At 38.4% G+C, this 14,995-nt stretch overlaps 1 protein-coding gene across 4 annotated transcripts in view; it reads left to right on the top strand.

The window, feature by feature from the left end:
* Nucleotides 1-14,995, top strand: part of LOC140482249 (coiled-coil domain-containing protein 148-like) — a 91,951-nt gene that overhangs the window by 4,987 nt on the left and 71,969 nt on the right. For all 4 annotated transcript variants that reach the window (XM_072579396.1, XM_072579394.1, XM_072579395.1 and 1 more), the window contains exons 2-3: nt 3,040-3,099; nt 8,765-8,886. In XM_072579396.1, coding sequence (XP_072435497.1) covers nt 3,045-3,099; nt 8,765-8,886 — 177 coding nt within the window. In that variant the 5' untranslated portion in view covers nt 3,040-3,044. The remainder of the gene's footprint in view (nt 1-3,039; nt 3,100-8,764; nt 8,887-14,995) is intronic.

The raw sequence follows: 14,995 nt of genomic DNA, 5'->3' as shown, positions 1-14,995 counted from the left end.
CTGTCTGCTTGGACCTGCCATGCATGGTCACCGACATGAGCTCCAGACATGGTAGAGAAGGAAAAATTAGTGACCTGATTTGCATGTGGGGACCTGGATGACCTATTGAACAGGATGGTGCCAGGAACAACCATGTAGCCATTACACCAAAGCATGGTCCAAGGTTGCCCTTTTGGCCAGTGCAGTCTTTGGAGGAACCCACAGCACTGTAGGAAAATGGTCAATGGCCTTCACTCCATCAGTGTAAGCACCACAATTTTCTCTCCAAAAATTTGTACTCACTTTGTCTCTGCTGCTGGACCCATCTCCAACCAAGGCTCATGTTGTACTGTACTCACGACTGCCTGCAATATCAACCCTCACTTGCTATAACTCACATCCCCTAACAGCACTAATCTAGCATGCCCTCTGTGCTGCCTACTCACACATCTGGGACACCTTCTCTTACACTGCTGTGCCACCCACTTTCATCTTTCTTAGTACCTGTCCCTTTCAGTCATTCCAGGAGGGAAACAGATTACAATAGGGCAGGAAATGTCAAGATGGGTGCCAGGCTTCCTGACATTTGGCTGAAACTCCTTATGAGATGATGATCTTGACTCGGACCACTGAGCAGCTGACTGTGTCCAAGTCCCTGACCAGAAGTTATCTCGTTTGACCTAACTAAGGTCGCTGACAACCATGACAAGCTGCTTGGTTTCATGTCTGTGCTAGATGGCATAGCAATACAGCAGAACTGTCAGTTTGATACCTCTGGCAGGATGGATAAATGCAAGTAAAGAGAAGGCAAACATGAATGCTTTGAGCATCCAAATAGGATTAAAGTGAGTGAATGTGAAAAGAGCAAGTCGGGTTGGATACCTGAACTTGAACACAAACTGTTCTTGCTGGACCGTTACAAGATAGTTTCCATTGAACCCTGAAGTATAACAGCGAAGTGCAGAAGCTTACTGTAAGTGGATTGGAAATCTGTCATTAGGGTTTTTAGAGCCTGACATATGCTGGATGCCAATGTTTGGGCTAGTATATAGAGTGCATGTACCCATGTAGTGTACCCTGAGATCATAGAATCCCTACAGTGTGGAAACTGGCTAATTGGCCCAACTATCCCGCACTGACCCTCCGAAGAGTAACCCACCTAGACCCATTCTCCTACACTGTTACTCTACATTTACCCCTGATGAATGCACCTAACCTACACATACTGAACACAATGGGCAGTTTAGCATGGCCAATTCACCAAACCTGCACATCTTTGGATTGTGGGAGGAAACCGGAGCACCCTGGGAAACCCACACAGACACGGGGAGAATGTGCAACTCCACACAGACAGTCGCCCGAGGCTGGAATAAAATGCGAAGTGGATACCTGATGTTGGTGCTTGCTGTTCAACATAGAGTTCCTTCAGAGCAAGCAGTGAACTAAAGTTGCCAAATACTTTCTGTGGCTTCCATGACAAGAATTAATGGCAGTTGGAATGATGGAAAGTTGCCTATTAATTGAACAAGATGTGCAGTTAATAAAGTCATCAGCGAGCAACAATCTCCCTTAATAGGCAACTTTCAATTCTCTCGTGAGAATTTTGCCTTAACTGGAACTTAATTAAAGGATACAGAATGTTATTCCTGATGTTGAGATGGACCTAATCTACCACACCTCTAGCCATTCATTTCCCTGTAAAACTCTGCCTGTAATACTTAACTTACATTGACAACCATTAAAGATAAGAGAAAGTTCCTGATGAAGAGCTTATGCTCGAAACGTCAACTCTCCTCCTCAGATACTGCCTGACCAGCTGTACATTTCCAGCACCACACTCTTCGACTCACACCATTAAAGATAGGGAATCAATAAAGATGATTGTGTTAAATGAAACAAAAAAACCCAGAAAATGCTGAATAACTTAAAACCTCAACGACAATGTATTCCATTTTGAATTGTAACTCTAAATCTTAAATAATTTGTTGCTTCATTTGTATATAGACTAATATTTCACATGATTATACTTGAATTTTGTCACGACTCATAGGAGTAATGCACTGGAAATCAAACTCCTGTTTCTGGAGTTGTCACAAATGTGGAAATTTGTTTAAAACTTTGAATTTTCCAATTGTACCTATGTAATTCAGGTTATAAGAATATGCACAGCTGGCTTTTATCATTCCTAAGAAAATCACTAATTGTTAAAATCAAATTGTGTTCAATCAATGGCAAGAAAGAACTGTGAATTGCTAAATCTATAACTTAAACTCTACCCCTTTTTAAAAAGAATTCCTATACACATAATACGAACATAAGAGATATGACAAGAATATTAGGGGTAGGAAAAGAAAAAGAGAAACAATTTAATAACATCAATCTGGCTGCAGGAGTTAGAGTTGTTTCTTTTTGGTTTCTGCCACTTTCTTTCATTTTCTGCTGATCATATGACTTTGTTTGCACATTGATGTTGTCTTTTATTCACTGGTTGAGAACTTGCTCCTTTTAGTGTCTCTGAAGGTGGTTTCCTCAACCTTTGCCCCCCTTTTTCCTTTCACCAGGCAGTTCGCAAAGTCAGCAACTTACAGGAAAATAGCGAGAATAGTTCCTTGGAGCTTTTTGTGTTACTTGAGATTGAGGTGCTTTTGGTTTTAACAGGTTAGGTGTTTCTGTTCTATTATTCACACCCAGGACTGTAGCCACTTTCCCAGGAGCTAATCAAGTGGCTTTTGCTATGCTGAGCCCCACACAACAGCTGTTCAGTTGAAAAATCAAGCAAATGACATTCCTTAGGCAATACTGCCTGAATGCACACCTGGAGTCAATGCTTCTGGAATTCTCCCCCAACTATTTGAATAAGGCAACATTGTACATCCAACTCAGAATGAGTTCTAGTAACTTATTAAAATTGTAACATCGTCTTCCACACATTGCTTGGTTTAAAGCAATATCCTTTCCAACATTTTCGTCTACAATCCAAAATAAGTAGTCTTTACAATTATCTGAATGTTTAAAAATTCAATGTATAAAACTGGGATAAACTGTGTTTTTTTTCTTCAGGAGCAATGAGTGGAAGGGATCTTCGAATGTTCATCACAAATCACAGAGCAGATGATGCAGGTATTTATGAATATTCTTTAATAGTAACTCACCTAGTTACTCAGTTTTGTAACCCATTCAATCCAGGTTTGATTTCCTCATTAGTGCATTAGGTCATCTATCGTAGCTCAAAGATAACATTTTCAGAAAGGAAAAAATCTTCCAGCTTTCCCAATTCTGACTCTGATGTCTGGGCTGGTACAGGCAGTGATCTTCTGAGGTATACAGACCCAGTGTTTCACTTTGTTCAGAGCTAGCTGATCCTCAACATATCATATCATATATTTAAATAATTTGTCACCATTGCTGTCTGGTCTCTCTCAAGAAAAAAATGACATGTGGCAAGGAACCCGATAAATTTGACAGGAATCATTATTGGGAGAAAAGAAGTACAGATTAGAAAGTAAACTAGCAAAACAATTTTCAAATCCTTATTCTCTAAGTATATTTTGGAAATAGTTTTTAGTTTTCTTCAATTTAGATTTATTCAAAATATACATGTTTAATTGCCTGAATGTTATAAGCCAACCTGTTAAAAATATAGTATAAAATTTAACACTGGCATGATAAAGCCATAATTTTGATTAAGAATAGAGACACAATATTAGCGAACATGCAAATGATCAGTGGCAATTACACTATTAAAATCCAGAGCAGTTAAGTACAAGACAATTTTACACTCATGTTAAAGTCTGTTCTAGATCAGACCAAACCCCCTCAAATCATGTCAAAGATATAGCCTAGACCCTTTTTCTTATTTAACATGCAAGTGCAGTGTGTTACATTCTAGATGCAATTCAATTGGCCAAACTGTCGGACATGAAACAAAACACGGTTTATTCATACACTCTAATTAAAATACAAACAAAAGAAAGGATTGGAATCACTTAACCCTATTGGAAAACTTAACAGAATGATAGATTATTTAACTGTTAAACAGCAACTGTTCCAATATAGTAATATACCATAAACATGCCCCTGACAAAGACAAATTCAGTAAAATAGGCTGTCTCACAATCAGTTCTAGCAGCATGAAGAGAACCCAAGCTTTTAGCTGTAGCAAAGAGAGAGTGAGGGAGATATAGCGACTTCCACAACTCCAGTAGTAACTAAAAGCTAGACTAAAAATCCTGGTTCTGTGGGAGCATGGCCCCATCCATTCAGACTACTTCTATTAGAGTCCTAGAGATGTACAGCATGGAAACAGACCCTTCGGTCCAACCTGTCCATGCCGACCAGATATCTCAACCCAATCTAGTCCCACCTGCCAGCGCCTGGCCCATATCCCTCCAAACTCTTCTTATTCATATACCCATCCAAATGCCTCTTAAATGTTGCAATTGTACCAGCCTCCACCACTTCCTATGGCAGCTTATTCCGTACATGTACCACCCTCTGTATGGAAAACGTTGCCCCGTAGGTCTCTTTTATATCTTTCCCCTCTCACCCTAAACCTATGTCCTCTAGTTCTGGACTCCCTGACCCCAGGGAAAGGACTTTGCCTATTTACCCTATCCATGCCCCTCATAATTTTGTAAACCTCTATAAGGTCACCCCTCAGTCTCCGACGCTTCGGGGAAAACAGCCCCAGCCTGTTCAGCCTCTCCCTATAGCTCAAATCCTCCAGCCCTGGCAACATCCTTGTAAATCTTTTCTGAACCCTTTCAGGTTTCACAACATCTTTCTGATAGGAAGGAGACCAGAAGTGCACGCAATATTCTAACAGTGGTCTAACCAATGTCATGTATAGCCGCAACATGACCTCCCAACTCCTGTACTCAATACTTTGACCAATAAAGGAAAGCATACCAAACACCTTCTTCACTATCCTATCTACCTGCGATTCCACTCCAAGGAGCTATGAACCTGCACTCCAAGGTCACTTTGTTCAGCAACACTCCCTAGGACCTTACCATGAAGTGTATAAATCCTGCTAAGATTTGCTTTCCCAAAATGCAGCACCTCGCATTTATCTGAATTAAACTCCATCTGCCACTTCTCAGCCCATTGGCCAATCTGGTTAAGATCTTGTAATCTGAAGTAATCTTCTCCGCTGTCCACTACACCTCCAATTTTGGTGTCATCTGTGAACTTACTAACTATACCTCTTATGCTCACATAGTTCCTTGAAAGTAGAGTCGTAGGTAGATAGGATAGTGAAGAAGGTGTTTTGTATGCTTTCCTTTATTGGTCAGAGCATTGAGTACAGGAGTTGAGAGCTCATGTTGCAGCTGTAGAGGATATTGGTTAGGCCACTTTTGGAATATTGCATGCAGTTCTGGTCTTTTTCCTATTGGAAGGATGTTGTGAAACTTGAAAAGGTTCAGAAAAGATTTACAAGGAAGTTGCCAGAGTTGGAGGATTTGAGCGATAGGGAGAGACTGAACAGGCTGGGGCTGTTTTCCCTGGAGCGTCAGAGGCTGAAGGATGAACTCATAGAGGTTTATAAAATCATAAGGGGCATGGATAGGATAAACAGACAAGGTCTTTTCCCCAAGGTGGGGGAGTCCAGAACTAGAGGGCATAGGTTCAGGGTAAAATATAAAAGGGAGCTAAGGGGCAACTTTTTCATGCAGAGGGTGATGTGTGTATGGAATAAGCTGCCAGAGGAAGTGGTGGAGGCTGGTACAATTACAGCATTTAAAGGCATCTGGATGGGTAAATGAATTGGAAGGGTTTGGAGGGATGTGAGTCAAATGCTGGCAAGTGGGGCTAGATTAAATTAGGATATCGTCGGCATTCATGAGTTGGATTAAAGAGTCTGTTTCCATGCTGTATATCTCTATGACTCTAAATACAAAACGGAGATAGTGAGGATAAAACTAGATTCAGGAAATACACAAATAATTTAAACCCCATTTTGGTGGAGTACAGTTCATTAATTTGATGGTACGTTATCACAATGTATTGTTGAGACCAAATGTTTATTGAAAGTATTCTTGAGTTGTTGTTTGTAAAATTAATCACTGGATTATTTTTCTTATCCTTCATTTTCTGTACTATTTGTTATGTTAACTGAAGAATCAGTAATAATGATAGAATTATGAATCAAAACATACTTAATTCAATATTGTGTGTAATGTCATTGTCAACATTTCAAGGTGTTTTGAGTCTGACTTCTAACTGTATTTTAGACAGTATTTTAAATTTTTTTTCCATTTTGACACTAGGATTTTATATATTTTGTGAATTTTCATAATTAATATAATTCCAATGGGTTTAAAAATCATTATGTCAATAAAAGAGGATGTCCTCCACTTAAATACTTTTGCGTCAGTGAGGTGGAGCTGCATATTCTGTCAAAAGTGGAGCAACAAGCAATTAAAGTAATCCATATGAATCAACAAAGTAAAGGTGTTGAAAAAGAAATATCAAAGATGATTTTGGACCATAAAGGGGACCTAGGCAGGGAGGCAGAGGGCATGTCAAAGGTACTAAATGAGCAGTTTGCATCTGTCTTTATTGAGGAAGCTGCTGCTGCCAAAGCCGTAATGGATGAGAAGATAGTTGAAATACGAGATTGGGTAAAAATTGGTTAGATAAAGATACTGAGACAGACTGCCTGTGTTAAAATTGTTAAGTCATCAGGACCAGATTAAGTGCAACAAAGATACAGGGAAATAAAGTTAGAAATTGTGAAGTAATGGCTGTACTCTTCCAGTCCACCACCACTTAGGGTGGTGCTTGAATAGAACAGAATTGCAGATTGTTGTTCAAAAAAAAAGAATCAACCCACCAACTACAGGCTGGTCAATATTAATCTTATTTGGTGACAAAGTTTTTTAAAATGATAATTTAGGAGAAATTAAATCACTTGAACAAGCGTGGGTTAATCAAGAAAACATATGAACTTACAATTTAAGAGCAGGAATAGGCCATTCAGAGTCTTGAGCCTATTCCACCACTTGATGAGATCATGTCTAATTTGTTTGTGGCATCTACTGTACTTCAGTATCTAGCCCCTATACCTTTTCATTCCCTTTATTAGTCAATAATCTAATTCAGCTTTAAAAATATAAAGATAGTTACAGATATGAATAACCCTCAGAGAAAAATCTCATCCTCATTGCCATCTTAAATGGAAGACACCTTATTTTAAAGTTTAGTATCTCACATAACAAGATTGTTGGCATTCATCCTGTCAAGTTCTCTCAGCATCATTTGTTTCAATAAGATTACCTCCTATTCTTCTAAACTCCAGTTAATATACATTCAATCTGTATAGTCTTTTCTCATTAAGTAATTCCCTCATCCCAGGAAGAATGTAAGTGTAAAAGTATTTAATTTGAGTAATTTCTTTTGAAGAGGTAGCACAAATATTTGATGAAGGCGATGTTGTTGACGTGCTATACATGGATTTCTAAAAAGTATTTGGTAATGTACCATGTAACAAGCTTGTCAACAGAGTCGAGCCCATTGAGTAAAAGAGACAGCAGCAGCATGGATACGAGGTTGTTTGAGTGACAGGAGACAGAACGTAGTGTTTGTTTTTCAAAATGTAGGAAGGAATATAATGGGACTCCCCAGTGATCAGGTTTAGAACCACGCCATTTCTGATTTTATGAATTTTGATTTTAAAACAAAATTTTATTTTATTCTTAATGACCTAGACTTGGGCACATGTTCAAACTTTGTACATGACAAAACTTAGAAATATTGTGTACTGTAGGATATTGGTAGATTTTGAGAAGACATTACTGATGGAATGGGTGCAGGGGAGTGGAAAGTAACACATGTTGGTATGAAAAGTCAAAATAAGCAATACAAAGGATACAATTTCAAAGGGAGTGGAGGAGTAGAGGGACCAAAATATTGATGAATTGTTGAAAGTAGCACAGCAGGTTGAGATAGTGCTTAGAAAAAGCATATGGATTCCTGGGTTTTATATGTGGAAACATAGGGTACAAAAGCAAAGAAGTACTAATGAACGTTTATAAAGACCAATTCAACATCAACTGGAGTATTGTGATAATAGAGTCATAGGGTTTTATGACATGGAAATAGATCTTTCAGTCCAACTCATCCATGCCAATCAGACATCCCATTCTGTCCTAGTTCCATTTGCCAGGATTTGGTCCAGATCTCTCTGAACCCTTCCTATTCATATGTGTTCAACTTTGAGCACAGCACTTCAGGAAATATGTGAAAGCTATGGAGATGTCACAGAAAACAATGATGAGAATGATTCCAAGAATGAGACTTCAGTTAAATGGAGCAATTAGCAAAGATGGAACTGTTCTCCTTAGAGAAAAAAGATTGAGAGAATATTTGATAGAAATGTTCAAAATGATGAGGGGTCTGGACAAATTAGATATGGTGAAACCATTTCTATTCCTAAGAGTGAAGAGCTAGAGGATACCTATTGAAAGTAATTGCCAAATGAACCAGAGGCAACATAAGGTAAATAACATAAGTGCATGATCTGCAAAAGGCTGATGTGTAGGCCTAGCAAGTAATTAGGAAAGCTAATGTTAAAATTTATTGTGAAGGGAATTGATTCATAAGAGAGGAGATTATGCTTCAGTTTTACAAAATGCTGGGAAGATCGAATCTGGAATATTGTGGAAGAATTAAGATGTCAAACTCAAAACCAATATTTTTATGTGCTCTTTTATTTCAAATTTCTATGCGTAAATAATCGTGACACTGCAATGAAATTTCTAATGCTTTAATAATTTTCTATTAGAGAAACTGGTTATAAGAATGAAATATGGCCTTGGAAGTCAGAAGTATAAGCCAGTTGACTATGAACAACTTAAGGCTCTTGCTGAAGCTAAAAAGGTGGCATGTCTTCACACCGATCTTAAGGTAAATAAAATTTATGCAAAAGTAAGAACAAAATGCAATACCACAACTAATAATAGTGAATGGTAAATAAAAGTATATCAACAAAAGAGAATATGACATAATGATAATGTCACAGAATTTGTAATCCAGACACCTAGACTGATGCTCTGGGGTTCTGGTCCAAATTCCATCATGGCATCTGATAGAATTAAAGTTCAATAGATGAAAATGTCTGGAATCAAAAGCTAGTAATTGTAACCCTGAAACTACAATTGATTGCTATAAAAACCCATCTTGTTCACTGGCATCCTCTAGCGAATGAAATCTGCCATCCTAACTTGGTCTGCCTTACATGTCATACCAGATCAACAGCATTGTGATTGACCATAAGCTCCCCTCTGAAATGCCTTAGCAAGTTTTTCAGTTCAAGGGAAATTAAGGGTGTGCAACAAATGCTGACCTGCCAGCAAGAATCATATCCTGAGTCAATAGAAAACCTTTTTGTTGCTAATATGAAACTAAGAACTGTGGATGCTGGAAATCTGAAACAAAACAGGAATTGCTGGCAAAACTCAGCAGGTCTGGTAGTATCCATGGGAAGAAAGCAGAGATAACATTTAGTGTCTGGCAACTCTTCAATAGCTTGTTAAGTCTGCTTTCTTCTTGGACCTACTGAGTTTCACCAGCAATTCCTGTTTTTGTTTCATTTACTTATTTCTCAAAGAGAACAAAGAAAATTTACAACCCAGGAACAGGCCCTTCCGCCCTCCATGCCTGGGCCAATCCAAATGTACTGTCTAAACCTGCCAGTCAATTCCTAAGCATTTATATCCCTCTGCTTCCCACCTACTCATGCATCTATCCAGACGTATCTTAAATGAATCTACCGTGCCTGCCTCTACCACCTCTGCTGGCAACGCGTTTCCAGACGCCCACCACCTTCTGTGTGAAGTACTTGCCACATGTATCCCCCTTAAACCTTCCACCTCTCACCTTGAAAGCATGACCTCTCGTTATTGAATCCTTCACCCTGGGAAAAAGCTTGTCTCTATCCACCCTGTCTATACCCTTCATGATTTTGTACACCTCAATAAGGTCCCCCCTTAATCTCCTTTTTCTAGTGTAAATAAACCTAACCTACTCAACCTCTCGTCATAGGTCACCTTCATACCAGGCAACATCCTCATAAACCTTCTCTGCACCCTCTCCAAAGCGTCCAGATCATTTTGGTAATGTAGCGACCAGAACTGTGCACAGTATTCTAAATGCAGCCGAACCAATGTTTTGTACAATTTTAACATAACTTGCCAGCTCTTATACTCCAATGAAGGCAAGCATACTCGATCCACATGTGCAGCAACCTTCAGGGTACAATGGACCTGCACTTCCAGATCTCTCTGCCCATCAACTTTTCCCAAGGCTCTTCCATTCATTATATAATTCGCTTTAGAATTAGACTTGCCTAATTGCATCACCTCACATTTGTCTGGATTGAAAGCCATCTGCCACTTTTCTGCCCAACTCTCCAGTCTATCTATATCCTCCTGTATTCTCTGACAGTCCCTTACGCTTTCTGCTACTCCATCAATCTTTGTGTCATTTCAAACTTGCTGATCATACCAACAGTGCCCTCTTCTAGATCATTCATGTATATTACAAACAACAGTGGCCCCAATACTGACCCCTGTATAACACCACTGGTCACCTTTCTCAAATTTCGTGAAACTCCCTTCAACTACTATTCTGTCTCCTGTTGCTCAGCCAGTTCTTTATCCACCTAGCTAAAACACCCTGCACACAATGTGACTTCACTTTCTCCCTTAGTCTACAATGGGGAATCTTATCAAACGCCTTACTAAAGTCCATGTATATCACATCAACAGCCCCTCTTTCCTCTAACAACTTGGTCACTTGCTCAAAGAACTCTATTAAGTTGGTAAGGCACGATTTCCCCTGCACAAAACCATGTTGCCTATCACTGATAAGTTCATTCTTTTCTAAATATAAATGGACCCTATCTCTCAGTACCCTCTCCAGCAACTTCCCCACAACCGACGTCAGGCTCACTGGTCTGTAGTTACCCAGAATATCCCTATTTCCCTTCTTGTACAGGGGGACAACATGAGCAACCTTCCAGTCCTCCAGCACCTCACCTATATTTAAGGATGCCACAAAGATATCTGTCAGGGCACCAGTTATTTCCTCCCTCGCCTCCCTCAGCAACCTGGGATAGATTCCATCCGGTCCTGGGGATTTGTCCACCTTAATAACCTCCAGCATACCTAACACATCTTCCCTACTTACGCCAACGTGATCCAAACTAATTAAACTTCTATCTCTAATCTCAAGATTCATCGTGTTCCTCTCCTCAGTGATCACTGATGCAAAGTAATCATTCAGAATCTCACCCATTCTCTCAGCTTCATCACATAGCCTTCCTTCATTATCTTTTAGTGGACCGTTCTCAATTTGGTCTAGTTCATGGGAGAATTGTGTTGAGACATATCTCGGATGATAATTTCTGCATATTTCTCCATATTGACTTCCAGAAAGCAGGTTGCCAACTCGCCCTAACAACTTGAAAACCTTGTATAAACCTTACTTTTTTTATAGATACACAGTAGAAAGCATTCTATCTGGATTCATCAGAACATGGTTTGGCACTGCTCTTCCCAAGACCATAAGAAACTACAGGGAGTCATGTACACAGCCCAGTCTGTCTCGCAAACCAGCCTTCTATCCATTGACTCTATTTCCTGCTGCCTTGGGAAACCTAGCAACACAATCAAAGACTCCTCCAACTGGGTTATACTTTTTTCCAACCTCTTCTGGGCAGAAGATATTAAAGTCTGCATACACATGCGAATAGCTTCCAGAACAGCTTCTTCCCCACAGTTATTAGACCTCTGAACGGACCTCTCAAGTTTTAAATTTAATGTTGATCTCGCTCCCTGAGCACCTTCTCTGCAGCCTTAACATTATATTCTTTGCTCTGTTCTATAACCTTAATGCACTTTTTATGTACTGCAGGCAAAGCAAAGCTTTGCTATACCTAGGTACATGTGACAATAAGAAATCAAATCAAATTAAATCAAAAGAATGCAGTATTTTAGAGCAGTAACTCAAACAGGTCTGCATACCAGCTATGGAAATGTTAGTTCATTTATATGTTTAATCTTTGGACTGATAGAAACTTGCTAACTGGGTTTTCTTGTTCATCTCTTGTGACTTTGAGATAACCATAAGAATACAGTTACTTGAAGATTAGAAACTCAACTTAATGCAACATAGAGACAATTTTAAAGTTAAAGTTCTGAAGACTGATCACTGGTTCCAAAATGTTGACTCTGTTTTCTCTACACAGATGCTGCCAGACTTGCTAAGTTTCTGGAGCAATTTCTATTTGTTTGTGACTTTAGAGAGTTTACACTGTTTTTCTCTTTCCTTTCTTCCTTACCATTTTCTTGCACACACAAGGTAGAAAAGACCATCATTCTCAGTCCATTAGACAGTGGAACCTCATGCATCACCCTCTAATGTATCTAGTAAATCCCATCTTGGGGAATGCAATTACATGTAAAAACATGGTCAATTTTAAAAAGAATTGAGAAATTCATGCCTGAAACTGTAAGGCAATCCAGATGAGTGTGGTATGTAACAGATAAACTAATTATTCCACTCATGAGATCTAATTTTCTTGGAAATGTAGACTATTACAGGACCAATTACAAATATTTTCATCTGAATGACTGAATTCAAATGAACAAACTAGTTATTATCTCTAATCTTCAATAACACCTGTCTCCCTTTTAAAGCTCTCCCATTGGCTTGGCCAAATGGTTAAAATTTTCTTCAGCTTTTCTGCCATTGAAATCATTGATAAATAATCTGGGCTGTACTAAGAAACCAGAAACCAATTTACAATTATTAATCAGGTTCAAAATGTGATACATTTGGGTGAGTTAAATTTACATATAATAATAAAAAGGCAAAATAAATACGCACATCCATTGCACCTTTATCGTAGGGAAAAAAAGGGTTCATGAAGCCAATTCATGCTACATTCCCATGGTAAAACCCTGACTATTTCGAGTCTCACTGCTTGGTATGAGAACTAAGATTGCCAATTAACTGCATGTCCATGCCAGTGACGGCCCAAGGAGTCAGCACTCTCCCCTGATTCTGCATCAATCAGTCTCTACTTTTTTCAAGTTTTTGCGTCCTGATGTTGTGATGAGTGCAATATGAAAAACTTTGATTCCGTGTCCTGTTTTAACAATTTTAATGTTCTGTTCTACCAGAAAAAGTATTTAAATGCATCACTCATAATATTAAATCGGTTTCTAGTATAATTTGTAGCACATGTGCAGCAAATGTTGTCTTTTGGCTCACTCAATTTCTCCTAACCAGGTCAATAATTTGCCTTCAATTTTATAAATTTTAGTTGGCACTCTCATGTGGAATTTATCAATTGCCGAAGAGAAGTCCATGTAAGCTATACAACATCATAGAACAGTTCCAGCATGGAAGGAAACTCATCATGTTTGTGCCATGTCTCTGTAACAGCTACACAGCTAGTCCAATTTCCCAGACTTTTCACCATAGATCTGCAACTTTTTGTTTGTAAATAATTATCTAATTCCATGAGTAATTCTGCCTCCACCACAGACTAACGTTTTGCTGTGTAAAATAATTTTTCCTCATGTCACCTCTGTTTCTATTGTCAATTATCTTAAAATAGAGTCCTTTGGTCCTTGACCTCTCCACAAATGTGAACAGTTTCTCTCTATCTACTCTGTTCCAAGCTGCCATACCTTTTACCATCTGTATAAAGTACTTCCCTCAACCTTCTCTTTTCAAATGGATAGTTCACTTTCCCACTCTATCCATGTAACTGATATCGATTGTCATCAAAACCATTCCTGTAAATTTCTTCTGCACCCTCTCCAATGCCTTCATTCTTTTGTACAGTAAAGTGTCCAAAACTGGAGACAATTATCTTTTTAAACTCAGATCAGTGATTTATAAAGATTCATCATAATTTGTTTCTGTACGCAAGATTCAGGTATGCCTTATTAACTGCTTTCCCAATATGTAGTGCCACCATTAAGGATTTCAGAGTCTCTCTGCTACTGTACAAATTTTAATATTGTGTCCTTTGTTTAATACTGCTTTCCCTTGTTCTTCATATGAAAATGAGTCAATTTGCATTTCTTTCTAGTAAATTTCATATGGTATTTTTCCACCATTCCATTACTGTTCCCATTTCTACAACTAGCTATTTCCTTAAAAATCTCTGTTAAGATTAAATATGAGCTGCATTCTATATATTTACATTAGCTCTCTCTAATTAGCTAAAATTTCTATGAAATGCTCAGTTGCTCTGCACCTCTCAATCTAAACATGTCTGCTTTTGCTAAAAGCCTTTCCACACTATGACATAATACTTTCTACCACTTGGTCACTGCTATTGGTAACCTAGAAGTTCCATTGCAGTTTTCAGTGCTGTCTTCATTTATCAATTCTGATAGTTTCTGTTGATTGCATTCTATTCCTTATACCTTTTTCTAATTGTAAGAGATTCATTCTTTTCCTTGCATTTTCTTTTACTATTGTTCAAATAGTATTTTGTTATCAATGAAATTATCTTTCCTGTGCCACTTGCATTCTTGTCTTTGAACAGCCAACGTTGGATGACTGACTCAATTAGTTTAAAACAAGTATCTCCTTTTTAAAGGAGCAAAAACAATTCAATATTTGCTGTAAAACTAAAATAAAATTAATATATCATATCATAATATTATTGTTCATATCAGCAGTGCACCACACCAGTTCCAAGATTAGATTTGAAATTTGGGAGGTCCATTCAGAAGTCTAATAACAGCAGGGAAGAAGCAGTTCTTGAACCTTTTGGTACGTGTTTAAACTTTTGTGTCTTCTGCCTCATGGCAAGGTTAGAAGAGATTACAACCAGGGTGGGAAGGGTCCTCTTATAGGAGAACATAGAACTAGCACTATTTGAAAATTTGTGGTGACCCATTTAAACAGAGATGAGGTGATTTTTTTTGTGGGGATTGTGCATCTTTAGATTTCTCTTCCTGTCAAAGTAGTGGAACCAGAGTTATTGAAT

The sequence above is a fragment of the Chiloscyllium punctatum genome, chromosome 10 (assembly GCF_047496795.1).
Source record: "Chiloscyllium punctatum isolate Juve2018m chromosome 10, sChiPun1.3, whole genome shotgun sequence".
In the NCBI taxonomy this organism is placed as follows: domain Eukaryota; kingdom Metazoa; phylum Chordata; class Chondrichthyes; order Orectolobiformes; family Hemiscylliidae; genus Chiloscyllium; species Chiloscyllium punctatum.
The sequence above is the reverse complement of the archived record's forward strand: the minus strand, read 5'-3'. Positions and strand labels throughout refer to the sequence as shown.